Genomic DNA, 19388 nt, shown 5'->3' with positions numbered 1-19388 from the left:
AAAGGTTTATAGATAGTGAAAAAAATCGAGTAGTACTTAGGTTCATTTTTTTGGTGAAGGAGGGGGAAGAGCGGAAAGGAAGGGGGGGGGGGTATTGGTAGCTATGCTTGACAAGTAGTCATTTTGACTCCTACCTTTTGTCCAATGCTGGAAGGTGCATGAGTCGAACCAAGCTGTAATCTGAGATTATAACCGGATTCGAACCCACAACACCCTCCAGGGCATGTGGTTCGCTGGTACTTGTACCTTTGAACCATAGAGGCGCTGGACAAAAGGAGACCGCAAAATCCACTTCTCAAGGATAGCTACGCGTGTTGGTTGTGTTATCGACACATATTGTGCCGCTTCCTGCTTCAATTGCAGATTACCACCGAGCGAGAAGTTTTAATCTAACTACTATTTACTTTCAGGACGACGGCACTGTGCCTCTATGGTCCAGCGCCTCTATGGTTCAAAGGTACAAGTACCAGCGAACCACATGCCCTGGAGGGTGTTGTGGGTTCGAATCCGGTTATAATCTCAGATTACAGCTTGGTTCGACTCATGCACCTTCCAGCATTGGACAAAAGGTAGGAGTCAAAATGACTACTTGTCAAGCATAGCTACCAATACCCCCCCCCCCTTCCTTTCCGCTCTTCCCCCTCCTTCACCAAAAAAATTTTCATTTCTTTCCCCTACCGTCCCTTCATCAATTGTAGAACCATCGTTTCAAAAAAAAAAAAAAAAAAAAAAAAAAAAAATATTAAATATATGTATGACCTCATTCCAAGGTCAAGACTAAAATCTTGAGATTAGTCTATTACTTAGGTTCAACAAAAAGACCTAAGTACTATAACAGAGGATTAGTGACAGGTCATTTTTTGAGTAAACATCATCTCACGAAGCTGAGAACTAAATGATGAAACGTACCGTTTGTGCAGTATTGATAGTCAAAGCTTAGCGCACTTATTTTGCGCACTTGGTTAATACAACGCAAACTGTGTATCCTTGGAAAGTGAATCCTAGAATCTTCTGCTATCTAGTATGAAAATCCGTGAAATTAAATAAAATAAAAATTAAATAAAAAAGAAAACTTTCGCGACAGATGACTTATAGGCTTCATCAGTGTCTGTTTTCGAACTTGATAAAGCTTGCAAGTCGTAGGCGAAATACGTATCTGTCGCGAGTAAATATACATAGTAGAATTTAATTGGAAAGTTTTCTTTTTTATTTAATTTCAGATTTCGTATTCTACAAAGACGCTCCAAAAACTTCACTGAAAATCCGGCTCAGGTATTAAACTTCTTACGAAGCACAGTGCCTGACTGGGATATATATGCAATCTAATATTGCTATCTACTGGCTACTGGCTAAGATTGATGAGTTACTAGTATGCACTTTGAGTAAGGTAGAACAAGGTAAACATTCGGGTACCGACCGTATAAGCGTCGGTGCGAGCCTCACCTGTCATTACACAGCCCAAAATATTTTTGGTCTGTATCGAAATTTTCCAGTTCATTGAATTAATCATTTTTCGCATCAGATGCTTCCTCCCGCTTCAAAATAGTTTACCTCATGACTGCGTATGGAGTCATATACGAGTAAATAAATTAAAAGAAGTAAAACAGTCACAATAGAACTATTACAATGATCACAGTGGTTTAGTCTTCTTTAGATCGGTGGTTCTTTACGGACTTGTGGCTGTGACGTTGCTCGCAGAGGACATAGGCGTCCATGGTCCATTCCGTGTTCGAGCGGCAGGTGTTGCGGACGATATTTGAAGAAATACAAATTGAAAGCGGAGACTGGTGCAAGCGTATGAGTCTTGATCTACAGGCATTTCTTAGAGAGCTTTCCAACATACGTCTGGCGAAATTCGGGAGGCTACGGTGGGCCGGATACGTCAAAAAGATACCCCAAATAACAATTCCAAGTTAATACATTCGTATAGTGGTTTTCAAGACCAATTTCATAAAACCGCTAATAAAACTATGGGCTCCACCAGAACTTTCTAAGACCGCTATAAAGCTGCTTTTTGGCCAAGTGGCCCACTCCTCAGAATGTTTTCATTACCTCTATAAGAATCAGAGCATTAACTTAAGCACAAGCAGTCGGATCTCGGATCACGCTCTGCTGAAAGCAGCAATAAAACCGATTAAGCTTTCGCTGCTTGACAGTCACCGCTATAATTTAATAAAGCTTTTCGCTTTTCTCTCTAGTAATCTAGCTTCGTCAACTTGAAAATACATCCGTGAGCAGAAAAGTTAAAGTTTTACTGTAAGATCATTTTGAACGATTTGGTTTAAGCTGGAATCACATCACATCACATCGCATGTATTTTCAATGTGCGCATTCACACGCGTCCGGAATGTCACATCACGAAACGTCAAGGCACTCGAGTGAATGCGCTCATTGAAAATGCATGCGACCATCACTGAGGGTCCGTTACGATACGTTGCCGATGATATTCGCTGACGGTCAGTGTGATTCCAGCTTATAGCGACCATAATAAAATATATCATAGAATAAATAATGAATTTTAAGCAATTAGTTCGTTTGCAGCACGCGCGCGTTAAATTTTATCTTGCGTATTAATGTGATATGTGGATAAAATCAACGCGCCACTAAAATTTTACAATTGATATTCAGTTAGTCAATCTCAATTTCTAGCTAAATCATTTTAATTACTTCCTATGGCAGGAAAAACGATTGATAATAAGTTTCTTTCTGCAAAACACTTTGCTTTGATGAATTTTCGTTTGTGAGCTAAAACAAAATATTAGAATATGGCCTCGCATAAAAAAATTAGCTTTAGTATTCTTCATAATAGCAGCAAAAAAACTGTGTGATCTAGCTAACAGATTTCTTCCGGTCTGACAAGACAAGCAACCGTGACAACATCAATAATTGATTGTTGAACTTACGCGCATTTTCCTGTTATTGATTGAATTATTGAATAAACAATAACAGGAAAATGTGCGTAAGTTCAACTGTTAATTTTTGATTTGGAGGATAACTAGTGTAGTGTTTGATGAAATGAGAGATTGAAACAAATCTGTCTCTAGTGAAATTCACTATGTGTCGTACTATATTTTCGTAGATTTCAGGGCAGCAAACGATGCAATCGAGCGCGAAGAGGCATGGCAGAAATTGCACAAGAACTGCTTTCCATTTAAACACGCGTGGCTGATCAAACTCTCGAGCGAGTGATTTGCACGTGCTTGTTTTAGGAACACTTTGGAGTCCCTTCGAATCACGTAGAATGTTGCGGTAATGGAATGAAGGGCAGTTCATTATTTTCGTATGTTATTTCGCATCGCTCTTGAAGATGTGATCAGGTTTGCGAGTTTCGAAACTGGAAACTGGTATGAATTTTAGTAAAAGTTATTATAGCCGTGTGCTGCTACTTGGTTTTTGATGAGAACCGATGAAAATTGCAAATTGGTGACAGGAAGAAGCATGCTTGGGACAGCGCGTCATTCTTTATTGTGCAATCTTATCAAATTCTTGCATACTGATCAATATAATCAATAAATAATTCTCGTATTCTACTAAGACGCTCACAAAAACCTTTAGTCGATAAGCAAGTTGTTGATTTATTTTACAAGATGCGCATGAAGTACCCGAAAATTCGGTTATTATGAGACAAACAAACAGGAACGAAAAAATTATGAAAAAATCACATTTTTTAATAGCAACTCATGGTTTAATACAAAAGATTTTAAATTGATGAGTTACGTTGTGAAGTGTCGAAATCCTTCATGCTGCAAGGAAACGCGTAGCAACCTGCTAAGTATTTTAGCCTTGCCCACTCAGGGAAACAGCAGTCGACCTACTTGTTCCAGAGCCATCTGATGTCATCGGTTTATGCTATTATTCCAACAAAATTCGTTGCAATTGCCTATCCCAATCCCGCAAGGCAGCCGCAAAATCCCTTATGGTATCACAAGAAACATTTTTGTGTTAAAGTAGCTTATTCAATTATTGTATAGCTGTACCAATGGAACAAGCGCTTGATAAGCTACTATACAACAAAAATGTTTCTTGGGATGTTTTGTACTACTATTTTCAAAGATCTTGCCTGCTGCGTGTGACCAGACTGGGTCACTATTTTGCTTCAAAGGAAACCGTGGATGGTCATTACAGATCTGTACATTAGACGCAATGCAGTACCAATATCAAGATAAGACCATTTCGCGTGTCATCTAGAAGAGGCAAAGAAGTTCTTTGTACGCTACTTGACAAGGACACGTGTTCAGACGATTTAGAGTGGATCAATGCGAATATAGTGAACGCTAGTGTGTTTCTGAGCATACACCAACATTTATTAACAACCTCAATGCTGAAATACGTTCTGTTCGTGAGTGGGCCTCACGGGATACTGGGTTTGAAATCCAGTAAGCTTAAACTTCTCGTTGACTACAGTTGACTATAACAGACTGACAATAAAGGTTAATTAATCTAATCTAATCTCACATTAACGCAGCCAATTCTTGAAGGCATCCTGGAAAATGACGATTACTTGAATCAATCATTTTTTTGTCAACGACCAGGACTACTGCGCAGCATGTACCGCAAAGAGAATTCCAAGGAATCAAGTGGAACCAGAAAAAATACCTAGTTCCACTAAACTCCTTGAAATCAAGGGGAAGGAAGAAAGCGTGGATCTCCCGTACTAAACGCTTCCCATGTACATAGATAATGATTTATTCATAGTCGTTGGGAGTATCTTTGCTAATAAAGGTGAAGTGATACTCCGAACCCTCAGGGATGAACTAATGGCATTTAGATCAGAAGCCAGGCTGCAATTGATCAAGGCATGGGCCTTATTTTGCTCTCTGGAAATAGATTAATTTGCCAAAAATATTAGTTTGAATCATATAAGATACCCCGGGGCAAGTGGGAATACGGGGTAAATAGGAACGGAGCTCATTTTCTCCAACCGAACCTTTCTAGAAATGAAAGATACAACTCAAACGCATGTATTAAAATTATAGATCATTTTTAGCAGGCATTCCAAACATCAAAATTTGACTTTAAATTTGAGCGTTATTTTCAATTTACGTTGTAAGTTTGACGCACCTTTCTATAAATGATATTTTGGCCACAGGCTTTACGTAAATGTGCATGTTTTTCTGACAGTAGGTAAACATAATGAGTGTATTAACAAATTATACCCGAAAACTAGTTGTTTAATTTGACAAACGGCATTAAAAAAATGGGTCGAAATCATATCGCCACTTCAAAGCACCCAGGGCAAGTGGGACCTTTTAAAAATAATGTATTTCAGAACAAAACTTCATGTCTTAATACTACTTTTAGATGTATTACCGAACATTTTCAGTTCATTTACATAATATTTATATCAGTAAAGCTTCAAAATAAAACCGAGAAGGACTAAACCACGGGGACCCAAAAAAGAAGTCCATTAGCACAGCTTATGAGGGAACAAAAAGTTTGGTCACATTTTAGTTACACCTAGACGATGTTAATTGAATTTGGAAAGGCAAATTTGATATAATTAAGCAAATCTGCAACTGGAATTGAAACAATAAAGTGTTGTGGTTATTATAGCGTGACTATCTCTTATGAGTAGCTCTACCGATTTGGGCATGGTAGAACAAACAGATCGTAATCGTATTTTCGAGCTATTAAACAATGGTTAATCCTATATTACGTCTCGCAAGAATTGGATACAACGACATATTCAACTACATTTCATTACAATAATGTTTTTCAGCGTAATTGCTCACGATCTGTGTTTTATATCTTATATATAAAATCTTATATATAAAATCTTATATATAAAAATGGATTTCTGTCTGTCGGGATGTTATAAGGAATCGAAAACTCGAACCAATCGGCGTGAAAATTTGCATGTAGAGGTTTTTGGGGCCAGGAAAGGTTTTAGTGATGGTTAGAGACCCCTCCTCCCACTAAGAGGGGGGCTCCCATACAAATGAAACACAAATTTCTGCATGACTCGAGAATTAATCAACCAAATAGAACAAAATTTGGCATGTAGGTGTTTTTGGTGACAAGAATTTATTCTATGCTAAATTGGGACCCCTCACCTCTTTAGAAGGGGAATTATGACCCCTCTCCCCTTTAAGAGGGGGGGCTTCCATACAAATGGAATACAAATTTCCTCATAACTCGAGAACTAATCAAGCAAATGGAACCAAATTTAGCATGTGGGTGTTTTTGTAGGCAAGAATATTTTCTATGGTGAATTAGGACCCCTCCCCACTTTAGGAGGGTGGGCTCCTATACAAATGAAAAACAAATTTCCTCATAACTCGAGAACTAATCAAGCAAATGGAACCAAATTTGACATGTAGGTGTTTTTGGAGGCAAGAATTTTTTCTATGATGAATTAGGACCCCTCCCCACTTGAGGAGGGGGCGGGAAGCTCCTATACAAATGAAATTCAAATTTCCTCATAACTCGATAACTAATCACACAAATGGAACCAAATTTGGCATGTGAAGGTTTTTGGAGGCAAGAATTTTTCCTATGGTGAATTAGGACCCCTCCCCACTTTAAGAGGGGGTGCTTCTACACAAATTAAATGCAAATTTCCTCTTATCTCGAGAACTAATCAATCAAATGGAACCAAATTTGGCATGTGGGAGTTTTAGATGGCAGAAATTTTTTCTATAGTGAATTACGACCCCTTCCCCTTTTAAGAGGGGGGCTCCCATACAAATGAAATTCAAATTTCCTTATAACTTGAGAACTAATCAAGCAAATGGAACGAATTTTGGCATGTGGGAGATTTTGGAGTCTTGAATTTATTTTATGATAGTTAGAGACCTCTCACCCCTGTGGTAGGGGGATATGGACTCAAATAAAACAGAAATTTTTGCGCTACTCAAAAACTAATCGAACTCGAGAAATTCGAGACTCTTCCATAAAATATTAGTCAATAACAAGACCACAAAAACTATCTATAGTAACACTAGATCATTCAGGACGAGACGGTCGCGAGTGTTGCCGGTGTCGGAAGCGCCGCCCACTGGGGGGCTTGCAAAACTCGAGATTGTGACAAAGATCATCCGAGATTCATGATTTATGTACAACACAGGTTAATTTGTGGCAATACGAAGTTTGTCGGGTCAGCTAGTAAATTATAAAGTCGCCCGTTGTGATCTGATTTTGTTACGCTATTTTTGAATGAACCCTTCGTACAAATATCGTTTTTGATTGCTTCTTGCAATGCCTCAACATTGGTGTATATTAACTTACACAATTTACTCATAAAATAATAGTAATAGTATAATAGTAGTTTTTAATCAAATTTGAATATAGACAAATTTGAATATAGTAGGACCTATCGCCATAATTTTGAAAATTCTCCTCCAGATTCATTGCATGTAAATTGATAGACCTTTTTCGTCATTAAACACAGTAGAATAAACCCAAACTATGCATTTTAGGTTCCAATACTTCAAAATAAAGTCGTGTGGTTTAATGGTTGCCTAAAACTACATTTGTAAGGTTAGGAACTAAAAACAACACGACCCCGCACCTCCTAGCTTGGCTACTCATTTATACAAATTGAAGTATTTTCAGGTATGGCCACGTGGAGGCGCTAGGTAGGGGTTTGGGATGGCTACCCAAGTAACAAATTCAATTTTAAGATGCACTTGAAGAGGTCTCCAGCATTTGCTCCTTAAAACCGAATATAAAACTTGCAATTCTACAAATCTGCGATAAAACAGCCATAAAACCCTTATAAATCTGGGGAGGCCCACACTAAAGAAGGTTCTCAAGAATATTTCCAAAGGTCCTTTTAAAACTTGTAATTCTTATCGATAACTATTTATAGTGACTTCCAAGAGTCGGTTGAAACTAAAAGAAAACCACCACAAGTGTTGACGATTTTATGGTTGTCGTCTCAAAGAACACTTGCAAGACATCATGCACTTTTCACAGTCTTAATTTGTTTAAATTGACTAAAATCTATGAGAGAAAAAGCATTCACAGATATTGCTTTTCCAAAATGGATATAAATGAAAATTGAAAATAAAAGCAGCTGCTTTGTTGTCAATCAATGAGAAATTTTTCATGTCACGCTCAGTTTGTCGATGTTTTGTGACATGAAAGTTAGAAAATTTTAAGGCGCCGGTTATTTTCGCTAGATTATTTAAAAAATTAATTAATAAAAAAAATTCAATAATTTCATGAAGAAGTTGATAGCTACCAAATTTTTAACAAATTGCGGCAAAAAGTCTTTTAAGTGTCCGAACATTTATTTAAAAATATAAGATCACTTATGGTATTGTATAACAACATATTTATAAACGCCCATATGCAATTGGCTAGAATTTCAAAAGTAATTAAAACAGTCCTGTTCGCCATTTTTTCAATGGTTTTATCCAAATCAACCTGAAGGCGCTTATTAGACTAACATTTCTTGCACAAGACAAAGAAAAATTTTCCAAGAGGTCGATAAGTTCATCTATACTTATTGTATTCTTGAAGAAGACAAGTTGTGCTTGAACAAGAATTGTTTGAATTACTTAAGGGGACCAAGTTTTTTGCAAGATAATCATAGATAATCACAAAGAAAACGTCAACAAAGTGTCAATGTAAGATGTTTTTTGTGCTGGAGGTTCACCTACTTATATTGAGTTTAATATTTTTTAAGTACAGCAGTCATTATGATTATCAATACAAATTGATTTTAAAAATTAAAAGAGGGCTGCACGGCAGTTCCATGCGTAAAGTTTAATCTGCAAAATTTTTTATATACTTTGTCGTTACAACCGTCTTTAAAAAAATATGCTTCAACTGCTTCAACCCCTTCGAACATTTTCCCAACACCGGCTAATGACCTCTATATTCAGTTTAAAAAATACAAACAACTCTATAAACCGGCACTGGCACCGCCTCCGTCAAAATACAATCGAACCAAATTTTCGAATAACATACAAATCTACCATTGATGCATCATCACCGGCATAGTCCTTCCTCAGCTCATTTGGAAATATTCATTGTTTTTTTATTTCGCTGATTTTTCATAAGTTTCGATTAAAAGATCCATATTTGTTCAATTTTCTCCTGGTTCAGATGTCCATTTTGACAGATCAGTTGTTTACGCTCGAATGTTCTTTCTTCAGAGTATGATTTCTCTTACAAGAATATACGGTTTTAAGACGGTTTTATGGTAGTATTGTTAAGACAAACCAATCTTGCAGAAGAATGTCATAAATTTTTGTCAAAACTATTGCTAGGTTTTAAGGAGCGTCGTTTTTGAGCAGAAATCAAGTATCCTTTAAAACCACTTATAAGGTGAATTACACTTATTGATATTTCAGTTTTATGCGTGTTTCTTCAAGTCTCCTTCAATCATACTTCAGAAATGTTAATCAAATAAGATAACATTCACTTGCGGAAAAACATTATAAAACCTGATAGATTTTGCAATGCTCTGATAAAACTACTATAAGAAATGCATAAGACCAATTTGCTAGTGGATTGTTACTTGGGTAGAGCTATTTTGGGGGCTTTTCCTAGTTGCCTTCCCCATTTCATACCCACAGACAGATAATAATGGTTATAGGGTCTTTTTCTAATTCCCGTCGTAATAAGGAAAGCCATTCTAATTTTCATCATTTGCTGGATGGATTTAGTGAATACTCCAAAAGTTCTTGTACTGATTTGACTAAAACACATTTACCTTCCGATCTGTGAACTTTGAAATCACTGAAAAGCGACTATTAAAGCATATTATTGAAATTACGCAACTGACTTTATTGCTAAAATTCGTCGTACCGTGTCATAAAAATGCTGATATTTTTAATAATTTGTGTTGGATAGGACGGGAATTGGCAATCACGACGATGTAGCAACATACCCTTGTACCTAAATTCTGTATTTCGAACGAGTTGAAATATTGCGTTCGACATGGCAAATAATATCCCTTATTTGTTCGCTCAATTTGTTTTTACATTCGAAAATCTTTCATTTACTTTGTTATTTTTCAATTCGAAAAGAACGTTCGAAATGTGGGCTACAAAATTTGAAGTTGAATAAAATGACAGCTTGGAATAAAACATAAATTCGTTCGAAATACAGAATGGGGGTGATAGATTGCTTTTTACTAGTCCTCTGTAATTCAAGTGTTCCGCAATATCAAGCAAACATGGAGGCATAAGAGAAAAGTAGGTACGAATCAGGTTTTCATTAAAACTTGGTTCAATTCGCGAATCTTCTAGTTTGCCAAAAAACATGAACTACGAATCTCTCCTTAGTTCACCACAGTTTTATTTTTTGTTACTGAGTTATATTCGTAAAACTAATGACCGGTCATGTGCCGTCGTTAACCGATAGCTCACATAATTCCAAAATGCATGAAATCATGAAAACCTCTTCACCCATTTTTTACTATATTTTTGAAAAATGACTAGATGGTTGTTATTGTCACAAAAATGCTAAATTACATTGTCAGTGCTTAGTGAGTACACCGATCAAATAGAATTCGTAAAAAACAAACCTGGTTTTCGAATAGAACTAAAATTTCTAAAGAGCAGGGTTTTAAATTTGCAATCGTTAAAATGTTGAAAAATATCAGAAAAAAAATTTATCACTTGCACATCTGACATTATTTTCAGAAAATATACGTTCTGAGAAGTAGCTTACTATTAATTCAAATATGAAGATACTTTTCATGAGTTTATACTTTGTTGATATTTGTTTACGGTTCCTTTTTCAGCAGGACACAATAAACCCTCAAAAATCTATTATTCCAAACAAGTTCATGGGTTGCCCATGTTTTGCGAAGCGGCGCTGAATCCAAACGAAATTTTTTAATACTGTCCAAAAATTAAAAGCAGTCAGCACCGAAGTTCAAAACCAATTCAAATTAGTACCTTCAAGGTTTCGCACAAAATGCGTATCTAATCGGTGCAATCTGTCTGCGTATTCACCTTCGATTTCCTTCATTGGGGTGGAACCATTTTTGTACGGCGTCGAGTTCCAGTACTCCGTCGGGGTGTAATGATGATGGAAATCGACAGCCATGTCAGCGGCGACACTGGTGGCCACCGTATGTAGTGCGTCGTACGGGGACGTGATACCCATATTGGAGCCGCCGTGAATGCCGAGTGCGATAGATCCACCACCAATACCGGGTCCGCCGTCGGAATGTCTGCCAAAGTCCAGATGATGCATAGTCGCTGTGTAGTTTCCTTATTCCTCAGCTTCGCTACGGCACTTGAATAAATCAATCGACAACCGCGTGTCACAAATTCCGCACACTCTATACACCTTTCTAGATCACCTCTGGTTGTCACTTCACACTGAAGAGTGGCGCCAAATATTTCTGTTATCAAAACGATTATTTTTGACACCGTTGAAAACTTTGATCACAATCTGTTCCGGCGCCTAGGAGAAGCACCCAAACAAACCATTTGGTAAGGTTGCATAGCCGATGAATTATAAAGCAAGGTAACTTAGAAGCTGGCACATTATTCACGGCTACCAGTGATCAACACCTAATTGTCTCGCACTTTCACAAAAATTTTCACACCTCATGCAGGCGGCGCACGAATGGCATAAAGCATTGAAAAACGACGAGAATCCCGGGGCCTTCTATTTGACGATCCGGAGGATGGCCTAAACACCGATATATCAGCAAGTAAACACACTACTCGAGCTGGCCGAACAATAATAATAATTAAACTTTCAACCGGCAGCGAAAATTTTCCCCCGTGCCGGCCCTATCAATGACCGCAGTCGGCGTACATTAGACGGAAGATGGGTCCATAAAGCAACACCGCGGGCGTGCGAACCGAGTTGATCGTACAATAAAATTATCAAGAATAACCGACCTGCCGAATATTGCCCGGCGTGTGAGCGCACTTCGATCTTTCGATCGGCCGCCGGGTCCCGGAAAGAGCAAAAGAAACGATATCCCGACGACGGAAAAGGCGCTTTTCCTTCAAGTGATAGACGGTGAACTACTAACACCCTGAACCATTTCGGCAGGCTGATCGCGAAGGACCAGAATTCGACGCAGCTCATCTGCACGGGAGCGGACGAGAAAGTACGAGATAGAAAGCTGATCGACGGTGCACGCTAGAACGAGAGCATGCTACTATTATCGGTTACAACGGGAAAAAGTGAAAATTTTTGGTAACAAATTTTAGTATAGATTGGCTTTTTGACTTCTTGAAACAACCAAAAGGGTTTCTGTTCAAATCGTAATTTTTAGAATGTTGTATGATATTTTAAGTTACACAATGTTCGATCATCTAACTACCCATTCTTACATCCCAGAATGATCCAAAAAATTTCATCAGGGATTTGGATTCATTTTAACATGTGCTGCTGTTTTGACCTATGAGTTTTCAGTGTTTTTCTTGAAAGTAGCCGGAGTGCCAAATAGAATAAAAATGTGTCTCGACGAGATACGCAATCTTTTCAAAATTTTGGTTTTCATGGTAATACCAGGAACCTTTTTCGTGTCACCAAAAACACACATTCATTCACTGTGCGGCAAGTACTGCCTTTCACTGCACGATGGGGAAGCAACTTCGCCTGCCTGTGAAAAGGCAAACGAAGAAAAGTAGTAATGATGCGCGTGCGATCACGGAAAACAAATGTGTGAAAAAGAGTGAAAGTGGGAAATTTCGTACGATCATATTCTCACCAACCAAAGAATTCTGTTCTTGTTGCCCGCGGGAAAAGTGGACGCGCACAAGCGAGACAACTAGTGGGCCATCCGTTCACACCTAGAATCTGAGCAACAAAAAATGGTTAACTTTTTGGAGAGTGATCTTGCGCCGAGCAGCTAGCCGAGTTGCGAATGAATCTGGGATCGTTTTAACAGCTTAAGAAATATTTGCTTAAATATAGAGCGATTCATTATACTGCGAACTGTGCACTATGCGAACAATAAGTATCAAAACAAATGACCAACAAAAGATTCGATCGAATTTCGTTTACCATGACCAAATTCGTGAAGTAATGACCAATAGCTGTAAGCAAAAATTTTATTAGCATTGTAGTGTCCAGACTTTGAAAGAATGTAGGCATCAAGAATACAATATCAGAGAAAATCCGTGGAAAGATTTCAAACTTTTATTACGAATTTTAGTACACATAAGCGATTGGTATTCAATTGATTAGTAATAACCGTTATAGGTACGCGTAATTTTAAAAATATTTATAATATTGTTTATTTGTGCAAGAGTGTACTTGAAAAGATTTTCTTGTTTAATTTAGTTAAGCTTCTGATAAAGAATTCCCAAGTAGTAACTAGTTTATTTGTCTATCTCAGTTTACCTTAATTAATTTTGGTGTATTCGATTTGGCTTTTTTGATTATGCGAGTCACTACTTAGGTTGCATATGCTCATATTTAGTACAATTTTTCTCGATCTTGTTCAAAATATTAATTAAGCATGAATTTAGCGTAATTTTATTATACTAGTGTTGGTAAATTTTTTAATCCATACTAGCTGATTGCCCGATCTAACTCGGGGCCTTTTTGTCTCTCAGTCACTTGTACATCTGTTATTGTAACGAAATTTGTCATAATGCATTTCGTTTGAATGTGTCTAGTTTTTGTCAACTCCCCCGTCCCGTTGACCCTTAGTCACTTGTAAATCTGTCTCTTTTTGATAATTCCTATAAAGCGAGACTAAGCCCTTTTTATATTTTTAAACCTCCCCTTTTTCAATGGCCACCATATTTCCCACTTTCAGAAGTCTTCTCTTGTCGTCCAGCCACTTGAACAACTCTATCGTTCCAAATATAAGAGAAATGGACCGGTTTGCCCATTTGAACCTGCCCCTTTTGTAACTGCGCTGATTCTTTTATGTCAAGGAACATGTGTGCCAAATCTGATGAAGGACCGTTCAGTGGTTTCTGAGTTATGGCGGAACAAAAATCTTTTATACACCCCTTCTCGGGGACCCCACCTCCCTAACCCCTCTCCCATAACCCCATGCCAGCTTGTTTTCCAGCCACTTGCGCAACTGCAATCATTCTAAATGCAAGAGAAATGCAACATCTTTTACTTATTTGTACCATCCCCTCTTTTGATAGGGACTCCTCCCCGCGGTTGTCAACCCCCTAGTGCTGGTTCCCTTATGTCGAGGAACATGTGTGGTTGGTTTGGTGGAGAACGGTCAAGGCGTTCTGGTGTTATGGTGAAACATACAAACATATTCACGTTCATAGATTACATTCCGTTACATATATAGATTACATAATTATAAAGTTTAACTTGTTGTGTTTGGAGTGCGATATGAGCACCCGCATTTCACACTGCAACTGATCATAGTCTGCAATAGATGATGTACTTTTGCGAACGTCCAGGTCTAAGAGAGGAACCAGTTCAATCGCTACCGGTGCCGCTGGATGCAACAGTGGACGGTCTCAACTGGGTATCGTTGTTGTAGGACACCGAAGAAATTATTGTTATTAGTGATAAGTTCAGTTTTGCATCTTCTGGTATAGGCTCTGGTATTGCGACAATAGATGATTATTGGGAAAATGAACGAACTTGATTGCTTCTGGCTCTCTAGAATTGGTAGGATGTACAAAGAGTGGAAGTGAATTCAGGATAGCTTCGATTTGTGCTAAGATGGTATCCTTCGGACTTAGAATGGTATTTTGCAAAATCTTCATTAGAGGCGTTTTTGTGCTTTTGATCCTAGCCTCCCATAACCCTCCAAAGTTTGGCGGCCTAGGTGGGATGAATTTCCGGTAAATTTCTTGTATATGTCAGAAATCGTACAAATCGGATTTGAACCTGGTAAAATTATTGCCATTACTCTTGTTGAGCCATAAATCGACGAAATGCTCTAAACGTATGGTCTGTGTATCCAAGCCAACGAACAATGAAACATATGCCTTCACATGAATGAATTTTCAAATTCCTCGGGTTAACCGGAATAGGATTAATAAAATCAACAGCCTTTTGGAATACGGAGCGCTAGGAACTATTTTCGCCCATAAACGATTGATTGATTCTAGGATTTGCAACGAATCTCCTTCGCCTCATATACAGGGTTGCCACATATAATTCTGTGTTTTTTGTTGAAAAAATATGGCCATCTTTACAGCGAGCAAAAATATCTGTGCAAAAATCTGTCCAATGCAAAACAATGAGAGTGAAAGAGACGAAGAGTAATTTTGCTGACTATTTCCATCTCTTTCACTCTCATGCAAAAGTTCAAAAATCTGTTTAATCTGTGTAATTGGCAAAAATCTGAATTCTATGCATATAGATTCTGTACTGGCGATTTCTTTCGAATATCTGTTAAACACAGAATAATCTGTACATGTGGCAACCCTGCTCATATACCGTTATCGTCAGTCTGCCGTTTGATCTTTGAATCGTTACCGGCCCGAATTTGCTTTGTAATGGACGACAAAACTTAAGTCAAGGCAAGCTTTTTACAGCTTCCTAGCAGAAACGTTATACGGAAACCGTCAAACATTTGAAACTGTCGAAGTTCGTTGAGAAATATTTGATTTAACAGGCTATTTGTCCCAGTGGTTTAAAAGTGTCATTTTCATTACAACCCCGATAGCCAACCAGGAAATTAATGTGGACGAATATCTGGAAAAATGTCTGTTGCCTTTTCTGAAGGCTGTTCTGAAGGCCCAGTTAGCTTCGAGGTACGATGCTGGTCTAACAAGCCAGTCGTCGTATGTCGGAATGTCGGCTGGGTTGTTACAATTGCGAACACTGAGAAACTCTTTACTGAGGCTGATTATTGTCCACTCAGCATTCTTTCCGCTTACCATTTTTTTCAAAACCCAAAGAAACCGAATTTTAAATCATAAAAAAGATTAGAATTTAGCTGCCGTATTTCAAAGCATCCTGGGTTAAGATTAAAATTTGAATTGCCATCCCGTTTTGTTACGACCGAAACTTGAATTAGCGTCCTCTTGTTTTACGATAGATTTTTTTATGTCCCCCAACAGTAGACGTAAAACGAAACTTGAGTGTATCCAAAACACGTAATCTTCGATTTTTAAAATCTTTTTGCATCTTTTTAAAACTTTAAAACTAAATAAGCAAAAAAACCATTTAGCAAGCTTAAGGGGGCATAGTACTTTTTTCACCATTTTTTTGCCTTATTTCTTTATTTTATATTTTTTATTTTTTATTATATTTTTGCATTCTAAACATTGCATCTTATACTAAAATTTACAATTTTGTTTACATGTGGGAGCCTCCTCCCCCCTCAACTACAGTTCCTTGAGCATGATCATTCGAAAAAAAAACATGAATTGCGGTACCATGGATTGGCGCTCGGGGCATATCCGAAATGAAAAATTCCAAAACGACATGAAAGTATATTAAATTATCTTGTCTTTGACCCATCCTTTTTTTAAAATTCGAACGCATAACAAAATGGCGGATATTCAAACATAAAAGTCAGTTTTTTAGTGGAAAATTTGACTTTAAATGTTTCTAAAAAATACATAAATTGGAATATCGAAAAAAGGATGGCTCAAAGGGGTGATAGAGGACCACATTCGCAAAAAAAGATCCTTCTACGAATATGCTCAAGTCTCAATCATTACAGAGTTATGAAACATTTTTAATTTTCTGTTCTGTTAGCCTTAAAGTACTAGTACAAAAAGCATGCTAGATAGCTCAAATCTGTTAGTTTCATTCGCAAGATAAGAAAATTTTATACTTTTTTAAATTTTATTTTTTAATTTTACTACTTAAACTTTCTACTTCACGAAATTTAGTTTCTCAGAAGCAAAAAGTTTTGAAAAACGTGAATCTCGAGGAGTTTTCATCAAATTATTACTAAAAAGCGTGATAAAGTTTATTAATTTTATCTACCAATTTAAAGCTCTAGTACTGTGCGTCGTCATAAAAGTTCCTGTATTAAAATCCTTGTGTGACAAAACGACTTCTGCATTTGTGTTTACACACTTGCATTAAGTAGTAGACTGTCGAACAATCTACAGCCATACACCTACTGGGCTTTGCTTAACAATTAGCGACGCCATAACGAAGGTAAATGTCGCCGAATTCTTTCGGAGAATATATTTTGATGCTGCAGTCGTTGTCAGAAACGTTCCAAAAAGACCTGAAACGTCTTTTTCGTTGTTGTTTTCCATACGCGTCAGATCATGTCCGTCGCGCGCTGTGATCTATGTTGCTATGCGTGATGTTTGATTTCGTACAGTTTTTAGATACTAATTCAACACGATATGTTTAAAATTAAACTGGGGTCAATCCCGGCGTAGTGGTTAGCATTCACGCCACTCACGCCGAGGACCCGGGTTCGAATCCCAACCCCGCAAAAGTCACGAATGACCCAAGCTGTTAAAGCGACTATAATCTGTTTATTTGTTTATTTGTTTATTTATTTGTACATCAACAGGCCTTGTGGCCCAAATGATAATTTAACCTAAAAACTACGCGCTATTGAAAAAAAGCGATTTTTCAGCACGTTACGGCTGACGTCAAATTCGAAGCTGGTGTAAAAGCGGTTAAAATGGCGTTGGAGACCGGTAATCGTGCTGAAGCTGCTGTAGTTAGTCCGTCGATTCGGCACGTGTAAAAAGTGGCTATTGCGTAATGTACGACTCCGGACGTGAATATCAAGGTTTTGCAATATATACGGGCAATCCACCCGTGAGGTCAATAAATCGGAAACAATTGTTGCTCTATTTACATCGCGACGAACATGAAGGGGGTCTAGGTCGATGAGCTTACAGCGTTGTTCGTAGCTTGGCAGCTGGAAAGGGTTATTCCACGGAAGTTTCCGAAGAGCAAAACGAATGAATCTCCGCTGCACTGACTCGATTCGGCTAACTCCATTTTGATAGTATGGGCTCCAAACTGGAGCACAGTATTCAAGGTTGGAGCGGACTAATGCACAATAAAGAGCTTTCAAGCAGTAAACATCGTTGAAGTTCTTGCCGATGCGCATAATGAATCCGAGGTTTCTGCAGGCTTTGTCCACGATGTACGCGATGTGCTGTTTGAATGTAAGTTTAGAGTCGAGCAGTATCCCCAGATCCTTGACGCAGTTTTCACGACGTAATGGCGTATTTGACAGCTTGTAGTCAAAAGCGAACGGGCTCAGCTTTCTGGAAAATGTGATGACTTCACACTTGTTGGGGTTAAGCAGCATTCGGTTGTCGACACACCATTTATCAAAGGTCGATAGTTCCTCCTGAAGGACAGCGGCGTCGGATAGATTTTCAACTTTTGAGTATAACTTGAGGTCGTCAGCAAACAAGAGTCGCGGACCTTTAAGCAGGTAGTTGACGTCATTAAAGTAGATTAGGAATATTAAAGGACCAAGATGGCTGCCTTGTGGTATTCCAGAATGAGCAGTGAACGATCCAGAGAGACTGCCCTCAATGTTCACCTTTAAGTGGCGATCGGATAAGTATGAACGGAACCAACGCAGCAACGGACCACCTATGCCAAGCTTATCCAATTTAGCAATAGCGATTTGGTGGTTCAATTTGTCGAAAGCTGCGGAAAGATCAGTGTAAATGACATCTGTTTGCGACCGAGCATCGAAACTATTTATCACGTAGGATGTGAGAGTCAAGAGATTGGTAGTCGTGGAGCGCTTGGGCATAAATCCATGTTGGTTATCAGAGATGTACGGTTTGAAAAATGCAAATACTGGTTCAAACAGGGCGAGCTCAAACAGTTTCGAAATTGAGTTTAGAGCAGAGATTCCTCGATAGTTATCTACGTTTTTCCTATTTCCCTTTTTATGCACAGGGAACATGTAGGCCGATTTCCATGCTGAGGGAAAGACACCTGAGTTAACGGATAAGCTGAAAAGATGACTCATTGGAGCAGCGATAGCGTGGATGCATTTTTTCAGGAACACAGGTGGTATACCGTCCGGTCCAACGGCACGAGAAAGTTTCAACTTCGCGGCGGCCGATGTAACCATCACTTCGTCGATGGTGAGGTTGTTCAATGAATGACCCAGGAAAGGAACACACTCGGTCGCTGTGGATATCTCTGCAATCGTCAAACTTGCATCAGTAAATACACTGGAGAATTTCATCGAGAACAGTTCAGAAGCTAATCAAACAAACAACTAAAATTAAATTGCAATGAAACTAAAGAGATAACCGTCTCACGTTAAAGAACGAATTGTAGAACGGTACCAGAGCTTTAAATTGGTAGATAAGAACAATCAAACTTTATCACGCGAGAAACACTTTTTGCAAAATATTTTGCTTCTAAAAAGTTACTAAATTTCTTGAAATAGAAAGTTTAAGGACAGTTTAGTTCCAAAACCGACACTGATGAAGCCTGCGTCGTCGTAGGCGAAATACGTATCTGTCGTGAATAAAATTATTAGTGAAATTTAATCGGAAAAAGTTTTCTTTTCTTTAATTTGAAATTTAAGCAAATTTACAGTACGAAATTTTCTCAGCTTT

General features: G+C 38.1%; 1 protein-coding gene across 1 annotated transcript in view; it reads right to left on the bottom strand.

The window, feature by feature from the left end:
* LOC128741864 (T-box transcription factor TBX1-A) overlaps positions 1-11157 on the bottom strand; it is a 67419-nt gene extending 56262 nt beyond the window's left edge. The window contains exon 1 of the mRNA XM_053837967.1: positions 10914-11157. Within this exon, the coding sequence (XP_053693942.1) occupies positions 10914-11157 (244 nt within the window). The remainder of the gene's footprint in view (positions 1-10913) is intronic.
* Positions 11158-19388: the final 8231 nt, after the last annotated feature.

Source organism: Sabethes cyaneus, chromosome 3 (assembly GCF_943734655.1).
Source record: "Sabethes cyaneus chromosome 3, idSabCyanKW18_F2, whole genome shotgun sequence".
In the NCBI taxonomy this organism is placed as follows: domain Eukaryota; kingdom Metazoa; phylum Arthropoda; class Insecta; order Diptera; family Culicidae; genus Sabethes; species Sabethes cyaneus.
The sequence above is the reverse complement of the archived record's forward strand: the minus strand, read 5'-3'. Positions and strand labels throughout refer to the sequence as shown.